The sequence below is a fragment of the Eleginops maclovinus genome, chromosome 8 (genome assembly GCF_036324505.1).
Source record: "Eleginops maclovinus isolate JMC-PN-2008 ecotype Puerto Natales chromosome 8, JC_Emac_rtc_rv5, whole genome shotgun sequence".
NCBI lineage: Eukaryota > Metazoa > Chordata > Actinopteri > Perciformes > Eleginopidae > Eleginops > Eleginops maclovinus.
In genome coordinates this window covers 10849781-10867372 of record NC_086356.1, presented here as the reverse complement: position 1 = coordinate 10867372, position 17592 = coordinate 10849781, and the positions used below count along the sequence as shown (strand labels likewise).

Genomic DNA, 17592 nt, shown 5'->3' with positions numbered 1-17592 from the left:
TGCTAGAGTCTGTAAACTGGTGCACGCCCCAGTAGAGCGTGCTGTCAAGCTCTGACTGCGCATAATCAGACCGGAGCGACACAAAACAACTACACAGTAAAAAAACAAAACAAAACAAAAACAAACAGGTAACACATTTCTCTTACAGATGGTAGATATTTACTTACTAAATTGGCACTTCCTATAGATTTGCTCTTTAGAGTGGGGCCGCTGGCGATGGCGAACGTGGAAATTGATGGGAGAATACCCCCTAAAGCCATCTCGACGTCATTTGCAGGCTGCCTGAAATAAAAGAGAAAATATTGTAATTCCTTGCGGAGTGATCCTGGAACAGCGAGTAGTCCACAGGTAAATGTGCATGAAAAGTTTCTCATGTCCACACCTCATCAATGAGAATCGGTGTGTGGAGTCCTCTCGGCGGATCTTCGCTGCACTGTGTTCAAGATCCCGGGTTTAAAGTTTCTGCTCCGCGTTATACTATATTCCAGGACATGCTGCCGCTGCAGGACGCGCCGGGGAGAAGCAGACACACAGATTGATAAACACTAACAGATATTTGGTAAGGGAAGACAGAGAGGCGACGTACGGGGGAACCCCTTGCGCCTGTTGCCATGCAGGGACCGGCGGCCTGAACTGAGGAAGTCACGGTAGATGTATCCTTAATAAACTGGAGCAGGATGGTAGACCACGCCCTCGTTGCTTGGATACAAAACATTAGCGCAAGGCAGAGAGCACGTGGGGGAGGCTGGGGTGAGCGGGGAGGAGAGGGAGGGTTGTTTGTAGCCTATTCATAGCAACCACACCTATCCTTATTCTGTGATCCCTGAGAAAATGTAGGTGAAGAAGAGCATATTTGCCATACATAAGGATCACAGTGAGGAGTATTTAATAAAGTTAGGAGGATCACATGCAGGCATGGCGATAACTGGAGGGTAGTCTTCTGCCTAAAAATAATAAAAGGCACATTATAAATAGATAACATAATTAAATAAAACTTTATCATTCATGCTTGTTTGTTGTGATTATAGACAAGTGCAATGATTTTACCGGAGCTCATAGTAATTAAGCAAAGTATTGTGGGTAGACGTTGGGTTATCATTACACCACTGGATTGCAATATGATTCCACCCCCATAGCACAGATGCACGCATTTTCAAATCAAGATTATATTGTTTTAAATATTTATCAAAATATCCTCTTTTTTTTTACATTTAGAGTTTTCATCTTTAAGCAGGCAGCAAAATAAATCGACATTTCCACATTATACATGACGAGGTTAAGGCAAACTATGAACTGCAAACAAACTATATGTCAAACTATGCATAGCTAGCATTCTCAAAAATAATCTAGTTTTAAAAACGATTTTGAAGTCAGATTATGACCTTTATAGGAAAGATATGTCTCAACATAATAAAATAAGATAAAATGTACATTTAATAATCCCCTTGGGGAAATTCAAGAGTTTATGCAGCAACAGAATGAGAAGAGAAAAATCAGTACAAATTCACACAAGGATATGAAATAAAAATGAAATTATATACAAATAAGTAACGGTTTTAAAACCAACTGTCAGAACAGAAAATAATTAGGAATGATGTGGCCATATATATATTATTAATAATAATACAATAATAATTCATACCTTTGGTGGCTATGCGTCTTTCTTGTGCTCTTTTTGTGACAATTATTATATAAACAACCGTAACAGAGCTCATTGTATTGAAATTATATTATTTGCAAATCACACTCTTGCCGACTTTAAAAGAAAAGCCCCATGAGAAAAAACTCAATTATAATGAACATTATGTATGGTAGAATGACAGCCTTAACTTACCTGGGAACATACAATCCTGAGAACTGTTCGGTTTGAATCAAGCCCAAGCAGTGTTTGCTCAGAGCTCACGAGCTAACACAACCCTCTCTCTCTCCAACATAATTAAACACATTGACTCAAGTTTTCAGTGCAAGAGCAAACAAAGAGCCAGCCACTGATCCTGCTGCATCAGGATCTTGTCCGTTAGGCATGTCAACAAACATGCCGTCACTTCAACAGGACACAGTTAGTGTCAGTGTATGTTGGTGTCTTCATTCAAGGGTTTGCATGAATGCGTGTCTTTGGTCAGCAAACAAAAGCATGTGGGAACCACAGACTACAATTGAACTTGTCAATTAAAAGTATATCCTGTTGGGAGACTCATTATAAATGTTTGTTTTATTGACAGGAAGAAGAAGACGAAGACGAAGACGAAGACGAAGACGACGAAGAAGAAGAAGAAGAAGAAGAAGAAGAAGAAGAAGACGACGTAGACAGAAGAAGAAGAAATAGAGATTAATAAAGTATTTATTTGATATTTGATCCATTCAAACAGTAATATGAGTATCTTCTGCCGATTAGTGTGGTTAGATGTCGTGGCCTTACACCTCCAATGTTTAAACTTCATGTCTTGTTTTTGAAGACCTGCTTCCTACAGGAGGTAAAAACACAGTGGCAGCCATGTCATTATAGCCATATTCTTTATGGTGGGTGATAATGGTTTTGAAAATGATCCTGAAAACAATGTTTGACTTTGACAACTGACTTGCTTTGCATCGCAAGAATGACATAGAGGAATATGAGGAATAGAGAAAAGAGATAAAGGAAGAGAAAAATGACACCGCTGTGTGCTTTTCCTGACACAATGAAGTCATGGTAATTTAGTAACTCACACCAAACCCTTGTGTGGGATATGGTAATGCAACATTTATTTACAGTATGTAGTGGCAAGAAATATGAAAACCTGCCCACATAATGAATCATTCGTAAACGTTACACAGCTCCAGATATTGACATTATGTTTACGCCATTGGCGACTGCAAGATTCGGATGTGGAAAGATTGATGTAATGTTGTCGTAAAAACAAGGATAACTGATGACTACTAACTCGATACTTAGATCACATTTTCCTCCCATTCAGGTCTTGATAAAGTTGTTTCTGTACTTGGATCAAGTGCGTATGTCATGACACTTACTCGAGGAGCAAGCATCTTCTGTGACAAGTAATTACCCTTTTAAAAACGTGAGGTCAGGTGTTGTTCTTGGCCATGCTGAGAGTTTTGATTAGCTTAGACATTGAATATTTTACAAACAGCCCCTGTGCAGCTGACATAATCTGTGGTTAAACTATTCAGAAAGCTTATATTCAAATCAAGATCAAACAGCAGGTAATGGAGTCCCACGGTTGTGAAAATTGATGTATTATGTAAGAGTTAGTTAAATAACTCCACAGCTCTTGAGTTCTTTTGGCTTCCCCCCCACTGTATGCACGTGAGTGACACGGTTTTTGCTGGTGTCCCTCAGATAAGTTCCCCCTCCGGGAAAGCACCCAAGTGAATATGAGCACCAGCGGATCATAACTCCAGATATTGAGGTTTTCACTGCTCTCTTCCAGATGCTGTTCAGCAATTAAAAAATAGCTTTCATTCTTTCCTTAATTCTCGATAGCCTAGTCAAGCTTTTTTGATTTCTCTTGCTGCACTTCGCTCCACTCCACCTCACATTAGCTGTAACGCAATTATATATGTAGGAACTTTCTGTCATTTCAAAGCCAAGGGACCTTTGAACAGGTTAGGCAACAAGGAGCCCAACCTGTCTAGTTGTGATAATCCTTTCCTCTGGTTATTGGAAATAATTGAAGATTTCAAAGTCCCAAAAACATACAATTTAAACAGTAATATAAAATGGCAAAAAGGAGTAATTTAACCCATATGATGAATGTTCCAATGATGATTTAAACAGCATATTAATTTGAGCGACCATTGTTTTGTTTTGCAATGACTTCTGAAACATTTTTTTCCAGTCTATAATAATCTGAATTGCTATGCGATCTGAAAATATATGATGGATCCAGGTCTGGAGTTCAGCTTTACCAAGTTATTAGGCCCAAATACTTCCTCACACCTGTTACTGTGGTCCAGACATCCACTAGCAAGTGGAACATTGTATATAAACCATCACAGTCAAAGAAATTAGCTCTGGTCAGCTTCATGACAAAATAGTTCTGTATTTGTTTTCCAAAGGGCTCCTATGCTAACAGACGAGTCTGGTTGACAGTTGTGCTGTATGATGGGATGCATATGGTTGAGGTTTGAGTCAGTGGGGGTTGTTTGTTTGGACAATCCCAGCCAAGCCTCTGAAGCTGGACAGAGCTGCGGTCAGGCTTGGATACAACCAACCAACACTGGGCTTTTATCACATCCTATAATTTTGTGGTGGGCTTTGGAAAATATGGTTGAGGTATGAGGTGGTGGTCGTGGTCATGTCCAGGGTTTAAAACGGGTTAGGAAGAGGAAGCAGCGAGAGCGAGAAATCAGCGAGAAACAGACAGCGAGGGAGGAGAGCTCCTGCCGGGCGGCAGGCTGTCCAGCCTCTGCCTTCCCTGGGATTCCTCGGCAGCCTTAAATATGCCAGTTATTTTTAACCAGCGACGTAACAGAGCCCAGCGCCGGCCCACTCTGTTACAATATTTCCTTTCTGTCAGGAGGGGAAATGGAGGGGAGCCACACTTCCTGGTCACATGATTTAGCTCGAGGAGAAATACAGCAGGGGAAGTGGGGAAGAGCAAATGAGGGGAGTAGAGGGAGCTTGGTTGGCTGCCTCATACCCATTCCAGCCCACACTTTCACTCAGCACCTCCTTTCCCCAAAGCTTCACCCCCTCAGCTGGCCAGAAGAGGCAGTCTCTTTTAATCAGATGCTCAGACGTCAGAAGCCAAAAGGACCAGGGCAGAGATTGGTGTTCGTGAGCTGCGGAGGAAATGAGAGTGTGGGTACGACAGACAGAGGGGTGGGGGGACGGCCCTCTGACGTCAAAACCAGGGACCCGCCAGGATTAGAAGCCTCTAAAAAGAAAAGGCCTGGGACTGGGCTTCCAGAGCTGGAGAAAAAGTGTTTCTGTCTGTCTGACATGGGAGAATCAGGGACTTCCCATGAGCTCACCTTGTTGACATACAGAGAGCTTGGCCTGGTTCGTGTCTCAATCTCCACCAACCTCACAACCAGCTAAATTACTACCAGCCTCACGTCCTACACTGTAATGTTTGACAGATTTGTTTTGCTTCAAGCTCATAGTGGACACATGTCAGTTAAATAGAACAGCATAAAGAATATGTCAGCCTCTATTTGAATACCCATAAAAACATTGGTGCTTGTCTCATGAATATTCACAAAAAAATGCAGTTTTTGAAAAAATCAGAATATTTTGTAGTAGTTTTAAGGTTTAAAAAAAATGGTTTAATAAATAACACTAACATTGTTGTTTATTTGTATCCAGTTCTGTGTCAGTGCTATATTAAGCAGGATTTAAAAGTTGCAATAGTTTAGATCTTTGAGACTTATGATGAAATAAAGTGAAAATCAAGGCAAAACTATCAAGTTTCAATCTGTGAGATGTCACGCTGAAACATGATGCTTTTGAAATAACTTCAAACTTATTTCTGAGCAGGACGTAGGGATACAAAAATAATCAAAAGATTGTGAATTCCAGTAATCCTGAATTTAAAATGCTTGAGCTAAGCATTATGTTACTCAACCTTTTTTTCAGTATTTGTACTTATTGTTTTATCTTAAAGTGACTCAGCCTTAACAAGGCAGTGTCCTTACTAAGAGAGATAATGTGTGTACTATTTATCCTCAGGGTGTAGACAACATAATGTAAACATTGAAAAGAACTTCCTGCGGTACTTTAATCATATTTACATGTCGGCTTCAAAATTGGGTCACCTAAGGTCGACTGCAAGTCAACGTCTGTCAGCTCTTTGATACGAGTTTAATGTTTCAACGCAAAATAAGTAAATTATCCCAGCTCCAAGTGCTGAAAAAAACTCAATACGCAAAAGGAACATTCGACTTTTATTTTACATATTTCCATTCAGTTCAGCAAATCAGTATCCTAATATGACCCACATCTGTAGTCATATTAGAAATAAAGTGAATTATCTTATATATTTCAGAGGATCAGGCGCTACAGAGAAATCCAGTTTAACACGAACCCTTTCAGTCACACATTAAAGCAAAGTGTATGGGCTGTCAGTAAACCAAGACCACATCTTTACAATGTTAGAGAGGTTCCTATGGAAACGTAAGAGTTTGAATGTTTTTTATTTCTCTCTATGAGTTGTATCAAACCTCTGCTCCAACAATTATGGCAATCATCAGCAGTCTTACACCTTTGAGAGTGCTCTGGCATTGACTCACAGTCAGCCGGTAGGTCGTCTATGCTCTCATGCGCTGCTGCTAAACCGTGGCTGTCCCATTTTCACAACACTTGATTAAATCTTTATGTTCGTGAGGTTCATTGGAATTTGAGATGCAATGTTGATAGAGGCTCCATGGTTCAGTTACAAACTAGGCAGTCTAAAGTTTGTGATTAACAGAGCTTTGAACGAGGAATTTTAAGCATCTGTAGGGTGAATTTTGAGCTCTGCAACAGATATGGTTGAAGCGTAAATACTCTCAATTGATAGATTTCACAGCTAAAACTACTAAATAGCCTGCACATGATCTCCAGACTGACTAAACAACATTGAGTTGAGGTCTGCAGAAAAAGTGTTATTCTAATATGCCAAAATTCATGTGGTAATTGTTGTCAGATTTCAGGGTAGTAGGCCTCTGCGTTCCTGAGAAGGTGTGGACTTTCCTTTTTCCCACTGGGAGCAGTTGGGAATGTGTGACCTTTTCTACGGACCGCCGTTTTTCAGGGCCTGGATTTACTCTCTGGAAACGGTGCAAACATTCAGAAAAGTAAAATTACAATAACAATCCTGGATATTAGCGTACAGACGCTGCAGGACGATCCACGGCTTGTAGGAAAGAGGAGAAAGTCTTTGGAAACTCCCGTTCCCATAACCAGGGAACTCCTTATAAATTTGCCTTGCAACAAAGAGGAGAAACATAAATGTCACGGTTTCTCTAAACCTTCCTATAGTAAGACTTTTAATATTCAAGCATAAATCTAGGGGTTGGGTGGCAAACGTTACATTAAGAGGAATGTTGTGGGGGATTAAGGAGGTGCATGAAAAATGATCGTCAGAAAGTTGAAAATTGAAACTGACGTGATTTTTTTCTCCTTCTCAATACCAAGAAATATCTTTCTGCAATGTATATACTGCACATAGCCAGAGTAATAGGCAAATAACTTTGTGGCAACGCTTTCAAACCAAGCACCGATATCAAATCAGTGATGGTGGTAACCTTAATCTGACTACAAATCATTTCGGACTGATGGTCCCCGCTGGAATGCTGAGGACATTACAATACTTGACAGGCCCAATTTAAGTGATAGCTTCTCCAGTCTGACGTTTAATTTACATCATGCTGAGTCTAATTGAGCAGGGGGATTTTAGCAACTCAAACCAGATGGGCCACCAGCTCATGAACTAGGAGCCCCCTCTCTCCACTCTCTCCCTCACTGTCTCTCGCTCTCTTAAAGCTATTTTGGCTTAGTGAAACCCTTAACTATTTAATATCATAAAACTGCCCCATTTGGTCAAATTTATGTTCATTGTAGGAATCTGATACCATGCCATTTATCATAAAGACACTTAAAGCTGGCAGTCGAAAGTAACCGGTGAAAGCATTATCTTCTCATATCAAACTCAATGCACATTTTATCAAATGTTCTTTTTCGTAGAGACTAATGAATCCCTCTAAACGAATAGTTTGAGATTTTAAAAATATGCTTATTATTTTTCTAGATGAGAAGATTTACCGTACTACACTTTTGTTGAATATGTAGCTAGAGGCAGCAGCCACTTAGCTGCTAACTGGCTGAAAGTTAATGCAAACATGTTGAACACGCAGCCAATTGGTCCCCCTACCATAAGTGCATCTAAAGCTCACTAATTATCAAGTCGTTTCTTGTAAGTAAAAAAAACAAGAGTAAAAAATGTCCAGAGAAAAAATAGTACTTCTTATAAGTGGGCTTTATAGGTTTCAATTGCGGAACAGAGCCAGGCTAGCCATTTCCCCAATTTACAGGCTCTATGCTAAACTAAGCCAACCAGCTGCTAGCTTCAGCTACATATTGAGTGTACACACATGTGAATGGAATCAGCATACAATCTCATTCAGAAAAAATTCAAACTAGTCCTTTGAGCCCAAAGTAAAGTTACACTACAGAGCCTTAACAGGACACACACATGTGCACACACTTATACTACACACACAGAGAGAGAGAGAGAGAGAGAGAGAGAGAGAGAGAGCGAGAGAGAGCGAGAGAGAGCGAGAGAGAGAGAGAGAGAGAGAGAGAGAGAGAGAGAGAGCTACTACACAGGCTGTCCATTAGACACATGGATTGAATGAGTCTGAAAGAGAACTGGCTGTTAGAAGTAAACTAAATGAGTACATTCACATGGATTTCTTTAGCACCAAAATGGGAAATTTGCCACATCAGCAAAACATTCTTAATTTGCAGGCATTTTGGAAAACACTTCAGAGAGTTTTTGATTTCATACCAACTATGATCAATAGTGCACTTTGAAGTCTTTAAAGTAATTTTACCAACTGTTAAAGACATTCATTACGCAGCCTGTAGGCTATGGGACTGTACTAATAAAAAAGGCTGGAAGGGAAATAACTCTGAGAAGTTCTTAAAAATTAAATCAGGGTTCCCCTGGCAAACCTTCCACATAAATATCAATAACATGACAAAGGCATGGTGATTGTTAAAGCTTGGCCATCAGTGGAAATTCATGCAAACCTTATTTTACTCAGAATAATGTTTTTCTTGCCAACATATTTGGTTTATATTATTTGCTGGGAAACTGGGAACATTGTGTAAAGATGGCAGAGAAGAAGTTACAATTTCTTTGCTCATGAACATATTGGAAACATTGGAAAAACGGATTCAACTTGATCAGTTATATTGTTTTATATTTTACAGCTGCTGCCCGAGGAAAACTGGCTTAGATGGCTTTAGAGCTTTAACTGATGTTTAACAATATTAATGCCTATCATGTTCACTGTGAGAAATGGACAAATACAATTATTGAACCCCAAAAAATATTCGCTGTGTATTATTTGCATGTTCAAGTGTATCTCTTCAAATCCACGCACTAAATGAGGAACTGGTAGGTATCAGACGCCATTATTGGCATATGACAGTTGAGGGTTCGTGATAAGATGGTGAAGGAGACACAGTGAAATGTCGACATGTTGGCCACTGCATCCCCCAACTCCAGTTTTACAGAAGAACTTGTTGGGACAACGCAATTTTTTCAGTGTAAACATACACAATTTCAGAGATTTGGTTAGAGGAATCAATACCTACCTAACATTTCTCGCACTTTATTATAACTTAAATGCTTTATGTGCTTTCCCAACGATACCTCAGGCCACAAGAGTTTTTAAGAGTACCGTGTGACTCACACAGCGGTCGTGTTTCTAACTGTGTGACCCTGTTGCACTGCGTTGGTTTATAGACTTTTCAGCCAGAATGGAGGCTCTCCAGCTTGTTAATGGTGTGAATGTGTGTGTGTACTTATTCCACTACCCCACAATGCCAAGCTACAGTATGTATGCCTGCTCACATATAGGCAGACATCAGCCAGCTACATCTGTATCAGGGAAAATGTGATGCAGGATTCAGCGCTGTGGTGAAATGTGGACATATTATGGAACTAGACGTGGGCATGCACACACCACGCAGGCATATTCACACACACACTCTCGGGCACACCTTCACTCTTAACACTGAGGGAAAAATACAACTTTTTGTTTGTCTTGGAGGTCATAGCACCAGTGTCACCACATTCACATACAGCAAGAAGAAGTCATCTCTCTATTAAAAGCACACTCGTGTTAACAATAAAGGGCTCTTTCAGCTGGCCTTTTATTTATTTTTTATTGTTAAATAAGTAAGGGCCTCCTTCCTGCACAGAGCAAACAAGTGCATGACTCCACAGTGAGGAGAAGAACAATCAGCAGTGTGTGTCTGCTGCGACTGACGTGTCGTTAGACCTAAACGGTTGTGTTATAGTGCTCACACATACGCCGGAGCTATGAGTATACTTATTTCCACATCCTACATGTGTGTGAGGCTGAAATAGATTCATGAATAGAGGAGCAGTGTATTGTATACCTGAGAAAATTGTAGCTTAGTGTGTTTCTTTCCTCTGACATGGGAACCACCGCAGGGAGGACATAAAGCTATTTTTGGAGCATGTCACACCTCTGTTACCCATCTAGGTTAAAAGACTGCCTCCGAGGGTTTTTAAATACATCAATAGCATGAAAAATCAACGCAAAACATTTTCAACGTTTAATAGGGACATTTGTATAAGTTTGCTGTTATTCAAAAAGATGAGGATCACGAAAAGTCATAGATCATCAAACTTATTTCAGTTCATCCTCTGGGGACCATGACTGTCTGTAAAAATGTCATGGCAATCCATCAAATAAGTTTTGAAGTATTTAAGTCTGACAAATGCTACTGCTCTCAGAGCTTGTGTGACTAAAAAGAAAGAGGACCAGAAACTCAATGACTTTTGCATAATTGCGTCAAACAAACCCCCAGGTCAGACAAATACGGGCTAAGATTAGCCAACTGAAAACACTGTCCACTGTAAACCTCCATCAACATTACACATACGTGCAAACTCAGAAGGGCTGAAAAAGGTGACAAACTAAACCGTTGTAGGGGGGTCTGGGGGTCTGGGGGTCTGGGGGTCTGGGGGTCTGGGGGCATCCCCCCCCCCCCCCAGCCTTTGTACACGTTGCCTAGCAACGTCGCACATGCGCATTATATCCTGCTCCGCTCCGAGTTATAGTAGTACGTTAAGATCTCGGCCAAGTCGTAATTAAAAGCAGTTCTTCATTAGTTAAGTTAAGCGGCGGTAACGCCAGTGTTAAACACGGTGTTAAACACGCAAATGCCGGTTGGTGTGCGTACGTTACTGAGTGTTTATCGGTCCACGGCCGTAATGAACGTGTCGCATTGGTCCATATGTAATGCGCACGTTCTGTTGTTCCCATTGGCATAGAGCTATTGAACATTAACTTTAACAAAGGATACGGATAACATATAGCCCACGGCAGTTCTGTCATTGTATGTATAGCCTATATTTGTATTACGCTATCATCATTCAACATGTAGAATGAACGTGTAATCTATAGAGTCGATTTACATAGATAATTCACAACCATGAACCTAATCTGGATCTTAAACCTGCCAATTGCCAACAATTGTTACTACATATAAAATATGTTTTCGTTTTTAGATCGCGTGTTTCAAAGGCATCTGCGTCTTGTGTACATAACACAGCGCAATATGAATGCTGTCATTTCCAACAGTGAAGCGTTATATGTGCTTACGAACACTTTAAACAAACTCTACACACGGTCGCCAGCGTTTGTAGATTTTGTTCGTAACTCCAAACTTTTCGTAGCTACTAAAAAGTTGATGAATGCGAAACCGAAATAATTGATCCGAACGGATCACGGATCAATGATGATCCGTTGCACCACTACCAGCTACTCACTAAACCACACACGGATGACTATTTGTTCATTACGTGTTCGTTTTCATCCCTCTCATATCTGACCACAATGACAGCCGCCAGTAATATCAGATAACAGGACGGATGCTGTGGAGATCAGCCTTCACAAACGGATTCTTTTCGCATTGAACGAGGTGACGTAGAACTGGTCTAGCTAGGCTAACTTTAACACAATTCACTGAGGTTAGCTAGCAACCTAACAAGCTGATAAGCTTAAGCATGTTAATACACTTTATTAGGCTCAAATAATTTTACTTCAGCAACGTTAAAATTATACAGCATACAATGTTTTTGCCAGATTACCTGCTACTAGATTTTACCTCAAAACTTGTATCTGTGACGTATCCCGAAAACTGTCCAGAAGAACCACTCGCTGACGACTGAGCACTCCACTCCAAGAGGGACCGATGGGTAAAAAAGCGCGCGCTGTGGTTTATCTTGCTTATGATTGGTCGGTGGTCGTGGAACGCGAGTCATTTGAACAAAGATTGTATTTATTGTGAAGATAGCAAACTTGTTTCTTGCTCATTATACAGTCCGTTATACAGTCTATGGTTGGTTGGTCAGTCGTCGGTCAGCCCCCCCCCCCCCCACTCCTAAAAAAAAACTCTTCGGATCTACACGATTCACGTCAATGACATATTTTGAGTTGAAAACGGCGAATTTCGCCGAAAGGTGACTAGTTTGCAGGTATGATTACATTCAAACATGTCTGTAGGGCAACCTCCTGCTTGAACTTGCCAAAAGGCCCAGCAGCTACATTTACATTTTACCTCCAAAAAATGTACTCTAGATCAGGCCTAAGTGTTTGCTTTTCACAACCTGTCTGATCTGTTTCGAACTGTCGTGCATTTCATTTTATACTACGGTGAAAGCTATGAAAATAAGATGTAAATTGATGTAAAGTACACAGCAAGATTATTTTATCAATTGTTTTTTATTTATTTTTTAAATCGACTCATCATATTGATTTTCCTTTTTTAACTTGCTCTTCATCTCCTGCCTGTTTATTTGCTTGTCATGAAGAAATGTGGACGCATACCCCTCATCAACTCACCACGACTTACCCTGTGTTTCATAACAAAGAATCCAGATTGTGCAACTGTCTGTCAAACTAGTTTTTTCCCTCCACTATTTTAATACCTCTACACAGTGCTGCAGAGGAGGGAGGACCCTCCCCTCCCTGTGACTCATTCCTATCCGTGCGTAAGCAGCCGCTGCAGAACTAAGAGTAGTATTCCATTACTCTTACCATTAGTATTGTCTTCATCGTCATCACACTCATCATCGCTGTACTGTTAGCTCCCTGTGCCAGGCTGCTGTGAAAGAATGTTTAAAAACAGACAGCGGCAGCCAGGTTAGATCTGAACATAGATAATGCATTTCCATTTAAATATTTAGCCGTTTCTTTCTCTTAATGTGAAACACTTTTGTTTTCACAAAACAAAAGTATGCAGAGGAATGAGCCTCAACCTGAAATCATAAAACAATACAGAAAAAAAAAAGAAGACAAATAGCAAAAGGGGAAAAAGGCGGATGCAAGATTGCAAAAATAGCTAGGCAGCAGAGAAGCATGAAAAGAAGATAGGTATGGGGGGGGGGGGTGGCGGCAAGCAGCAGGTGTTAGGGACATAGTAACAAAACTCTGGATCATTGTCGAGGGGGTTTTACATTGAGCTGAGGGTCTCTGAAGTATTATGTCACTCTTACAGCCCCATTAAACCATAATGAGGGTGTTAGCTAAATTATAATGTCACAGTGGACGCTGCCAGCAATACTATTACACTTGGCTCCACAAAGTTTGAATGCTGTCACTATATCAGCTTGTCCAAGGGACAATATCCAATCCAGCTCTGCTAATGTTCTGAAAATTGAGAAAAACTCAACAGGAAGGTAAAAAATGTGACGGATCAAAGCGTCGGGACATGGAGGCAGAGAATCCACGTCAGATGCCATCGTGAGAGAGAAGGCAGGGCACGGGGCCAGAGAGTAAATAGTGTGCGTGCTGATCTGCTGTACACACCCTCTGCCCACAGATAGGAGCAGCCTTTTATCTTAAACTGTACACACACTGGCTCAATAACAGTGACAGGACAGAAAAAATGTGGAGCATTGAGCAGAGAGAAAATGCTGATAGAGCATCTCCAGAGTGGGAATAATATCAAGACTGAATGATATGGTAAATGTGCAATATGTGACTTACGTTGCCAGCAATATAAAGAGTCGGTGGGGCTGCTCTCATTTCATTTTCGAAGTTGGAGTGATTTAAGCTGTTAGCTCACACATTCATTTTTGGAGTTACTTCATTTCTAGAATCCCTATAAAAATTCCTTTACGAGTATGAAAATACGGCAAAGGAATTGAACCGAGTGAACGTTATAAAAACTCCCCAGTCATACTTTGTACTTGTATACTAAGATAGATGTTAAATGGTTTGGCCACTTGTCATTCCTTACCTAAATGCTGTGATAGCTTTTTCTCAGTTTCCTACTTGCCATAATGTTTCTCATTCAGCTCCATTTCAAAAGGCGCTCTTATGGGGCACCAGGCCCTTGGCAACAAATTGTGAGGAACAGAGACAGTTTTTGTCGCTGACAGGAGCAATTTGATGCTTATCGCTATTTTTCTGTGCGCCGCTTGGTTTCCACTTCATGTCGTGACAACCTACAGTACAAATTGTTGTATTTTTCGTAATTAGGAAAAAAGCGGACCACAGAATGCTAGCTTCATCTCACAGTTCATCAGATAAAAACGCAGATTGCAGTGACAGAAAGCACCTGAGGAGCTTCTCAAAGAGACCTTTTGTGACTCTGTCCCCCCTCACTGTCTAAACAACACTAATAACTGCGCTCAGAGCAAGGCTCCATTTCTAAAATACACACAAGCATGTCATTATTGGCAGCTAATTGGCTAGCACGGCGTTACGGTACAGGGACAGCGTGGTCATTTGAAAAACATTTCCTGTTTGAGTTCACTGATGCTTTCGATGATAAGCACGAATATAGTTTTAGCAGGAGCCAATCCGTAGGCAGAGAAGTACTATAATAAATGGAGACTTGTGGGAAGTTTTCATAATGTTATATTTGTTAATTATGCCTGTTGAAGTCAGACCTAAGTGTCGTTCAAAAATAGTACAAGAGAGTTATGCTTTCTGTGGCAGACATTGATGTTTCTGTGCTTGTAATTAGTTAGTTTATTCAGGTCATATCTAAAAGAAAATCTGTTTATACACAAAATAGCCACACTTGAATGCAGAGTGTAAAGCCTGTGTTCATAGCTTCCTCCTGCCGGCATCACACTGCCACCTCTCTACAGGAACCCCAGGTGTCTTTTTGTGTGTTTGTTTCCTGACGCAAAGAATCGTACAAACGGACATAACACCAGACTCAGCAGGCTGGGCTAGGCTACATGCAGAAAAAGTGATGGTAATAATCGTGAAACAAAAAGAAGAGTCTAAAGCCATGCTGTACAGTGGTGCTGGTGGTGCAAGAGGAATGGTCAGAGGGTTACCAAAGTATTTAGGACTTAAAATGAATATGTGCGCAATATTTCATTATAATCCACAAAATGTCAAAGGTCATGGTGGTATGACAGGAAAAGGCTCACGCTGGACAACAATCTGACTCACATGTATGTTAGAAAAAATCAGCTCAACAGAGGAGTTTAGATCCTTCCGGGATTTTCTTATCTATGCACCTCCATCAAAATGTTCGATTGGTGGTTTCACAACAATCAAAGGCATCCCCAAGATGTACCAGTAGGGTTTTCAGATGTTGTAAGATGATCGAACAAGGAGTTAGTTTATAATCTCAAGTGTCTAATTATTTAAAACTAAGAAGAAAGTCAACATCTTTGTAACACCATACATGCCCAGATAACAGCACATTTACGTATCATGGCACTAATACAGTGTCGCCAAGTTAGCAGGTATAGCTCTGCAATACCTGCTAACTTGGAGACACTTATTGTTTTTGTTGAATTATGACATAACGAAACCCTCTGCTTGTATGTGCACCCGCTGCAGCAGGAACGTAACCTTACCTCAGACCCAGATCTACTTTCACTACATCACAGGATGCACTCAGGAAGGGAGGAACAAGCTGGAGCTCAAGCCTGGCTGGAGGGGAGAAGGCATAATGTCGGTCACAGGGCGATGACCTCATAACATCGTGCCTTCAGCCGGTGGTTATGCAACAACGATAGCGCCACCCGTGTTGCCGAGGGAGGAAGCGCTGAGGACAGACAGCCACCCTCTCGGGGGGCCGGGTGGAGAGACAGGCCAGAGCTCAGATCTGATTTTGCAGGAAGGAAAGGAGAAGGGAGGGGAGCGTCGGATAAGAGAGCTGCCGTTGCTTTATTTTATCCTTTCTCCCTCTTAACTGTGACCCAGGCCTGCATTATGAATACCACAGAGGTGGAGTTAAATACACACACACACAAAGCCGAGCCAGGTCTAATCTTGTTACTATTCTGTTCAGGAACAATGCATGGCTCCTTTTATGGGGGCCACCATTTAGAAACGTGTAGTTCAAGAGAAGCAAAATGAAGCAAAATTTATGTAACGTGTCAAGCTGCTTTCGCTTGAAAGTGATTTACTGATGAGCCTCAGGACACTTTAACATTCCTAAATATACCCAAAGCATGTAGCATGTCTGATCTTTATAACTTTCCTTTGCTTTCACTTAGCAAGCTTCTTCTTCACTGACAAGCAGGTGATTTTCAAGTGCTTGTCTGTTTGTCTGCTCAGGGCCAAGGGGCACCTTAGTCTGGCTATAAAAAGAGAATTACTACAACAGGAAGCTGTTGTCAGCTGGAGGGACACACAAGAATGGCCTAGCATAATCAAGGAATGCCTACACTCCCATGGGCCTGTGCGCACAAATACAAGCACTAGTACCTTCATACATGCTGGATATCATTTTATCTGCGTCAACAACGTCTATGCCCTCTCCTTCATTCATCTGGTATGACGGTGAACTTCATCATTAGACAACACAGAAACTCTCCACCCACTAGCGCATGTGGAGCCCTGTGCCAGAGTTCTGACATGGTGCTGGCAGCTGCAGAGGAAGTGAACCCACACCCTGCTGGCCAGGGATCAACCACTGCAGACCTGACTACCTGTCAGCCTCGTCTGTCAGTGTGAGAGTCAGACAGTCATCTAGCAGCCCTGCAGCACGTGTGTCAATGCAACGTGTGAACCAGCTACAACCAAGAGACTGTTAGCTTAGCGGAAAGACAGGAGAAAACTGCCATCTTGGCTCCGTCTAAATGTAAATAAATCGACCTGCCAGCACCTCAAAGATCACTTATCTCATCTCACCTGTTTACTTTGACAGAGAGGTAAACGTGTCATTGTATTGGGGTTGGTGCTATACTTTTTCCTGTTCATTACCTGACCTTTTATTAGTGTGTTGTCAGGTGATTGTGCTGAAGAATGCTGTTGGTTCAAAATGTCTATAGGCATTCAATTACATGTAGTATGTAAAGCGCAATACACAGTGCAGGCTGTATGTATTTGGACATTTTATTTCTGGCACATTAACTTACTTCAGGCTTTAATTTGAGGATCTAATAAACTGTGTTGACATTTTAGCCTTTTTCCTACAATGTTCACCGAGTACGTGACCACCCTTAACGGTGAAATCTGCACTTTAACCTCCCACTCATTGTTTCCTTTCATAGCCAATATGCTGGATTATAGCCAAAACAATTAAAGTCATATCTTTCTGTCTAAATACTAACAAATTGCAGTGTATCAGTACATCGGTATGTTTACATTAACGTATCAGTTTCATTGTTGGCTGAAAATGTACAAATTATTTAGTAGAGACAAATTCACGAACATTTGTTAACGGCAAAGACACATATAGAAAAGTTTTAAACATATTTTCTCATATAATGTTTTACCATTCTGCAGTTGAGTGTTGCTCAAGTGGGCCATGCAAACATTGGCAGTTATTCTTCTTGCTTCATCTTTGACTCTCAAGTACTAAAGCTGGGCTTATAAAAGTAAATTACATGTCTATAAACTAACCTCTTGGGTTTGTGGGGCCATATT

At 41.0% G+C, this 17592-nt stretch overlaps 1 protein-coding gene across 3 annotated transcripts in view; it reads right to left on the bottom strand.

The window, feature by feature from the left end:
- klf4 (Kruppel like factor 4) overlaps positions 1–17592 on the bottom strand; it is a 66677-nt gene that overhangs the window by 4212 nt on the left and 44873 nt on the right. The window contains exons 1-3 of one of the 3 annotated variants that reach the window (XM_063889568.1): positions 1835–1853; positions 383–500; positions 168–282 (exon numbers count right to left, since the gene is read on the bottom strand). In XM_063889568.1, the coding sequence (XP_063745638.1) occupies positions 168–282; positions 383–387 (120 nt within the window). In that variant the 5' untranslated portion in view covers positions 388–500; positions 1835–1853. Of the gene's footprint in view, positions 1–167; positions 283–382; positions 919–1834; positions 1854–17592 lie in introns of those variants that run through there. The other 2 variants (XM_063889567.1, XM_063889569.1) reach the window with 2 other exon arrangements.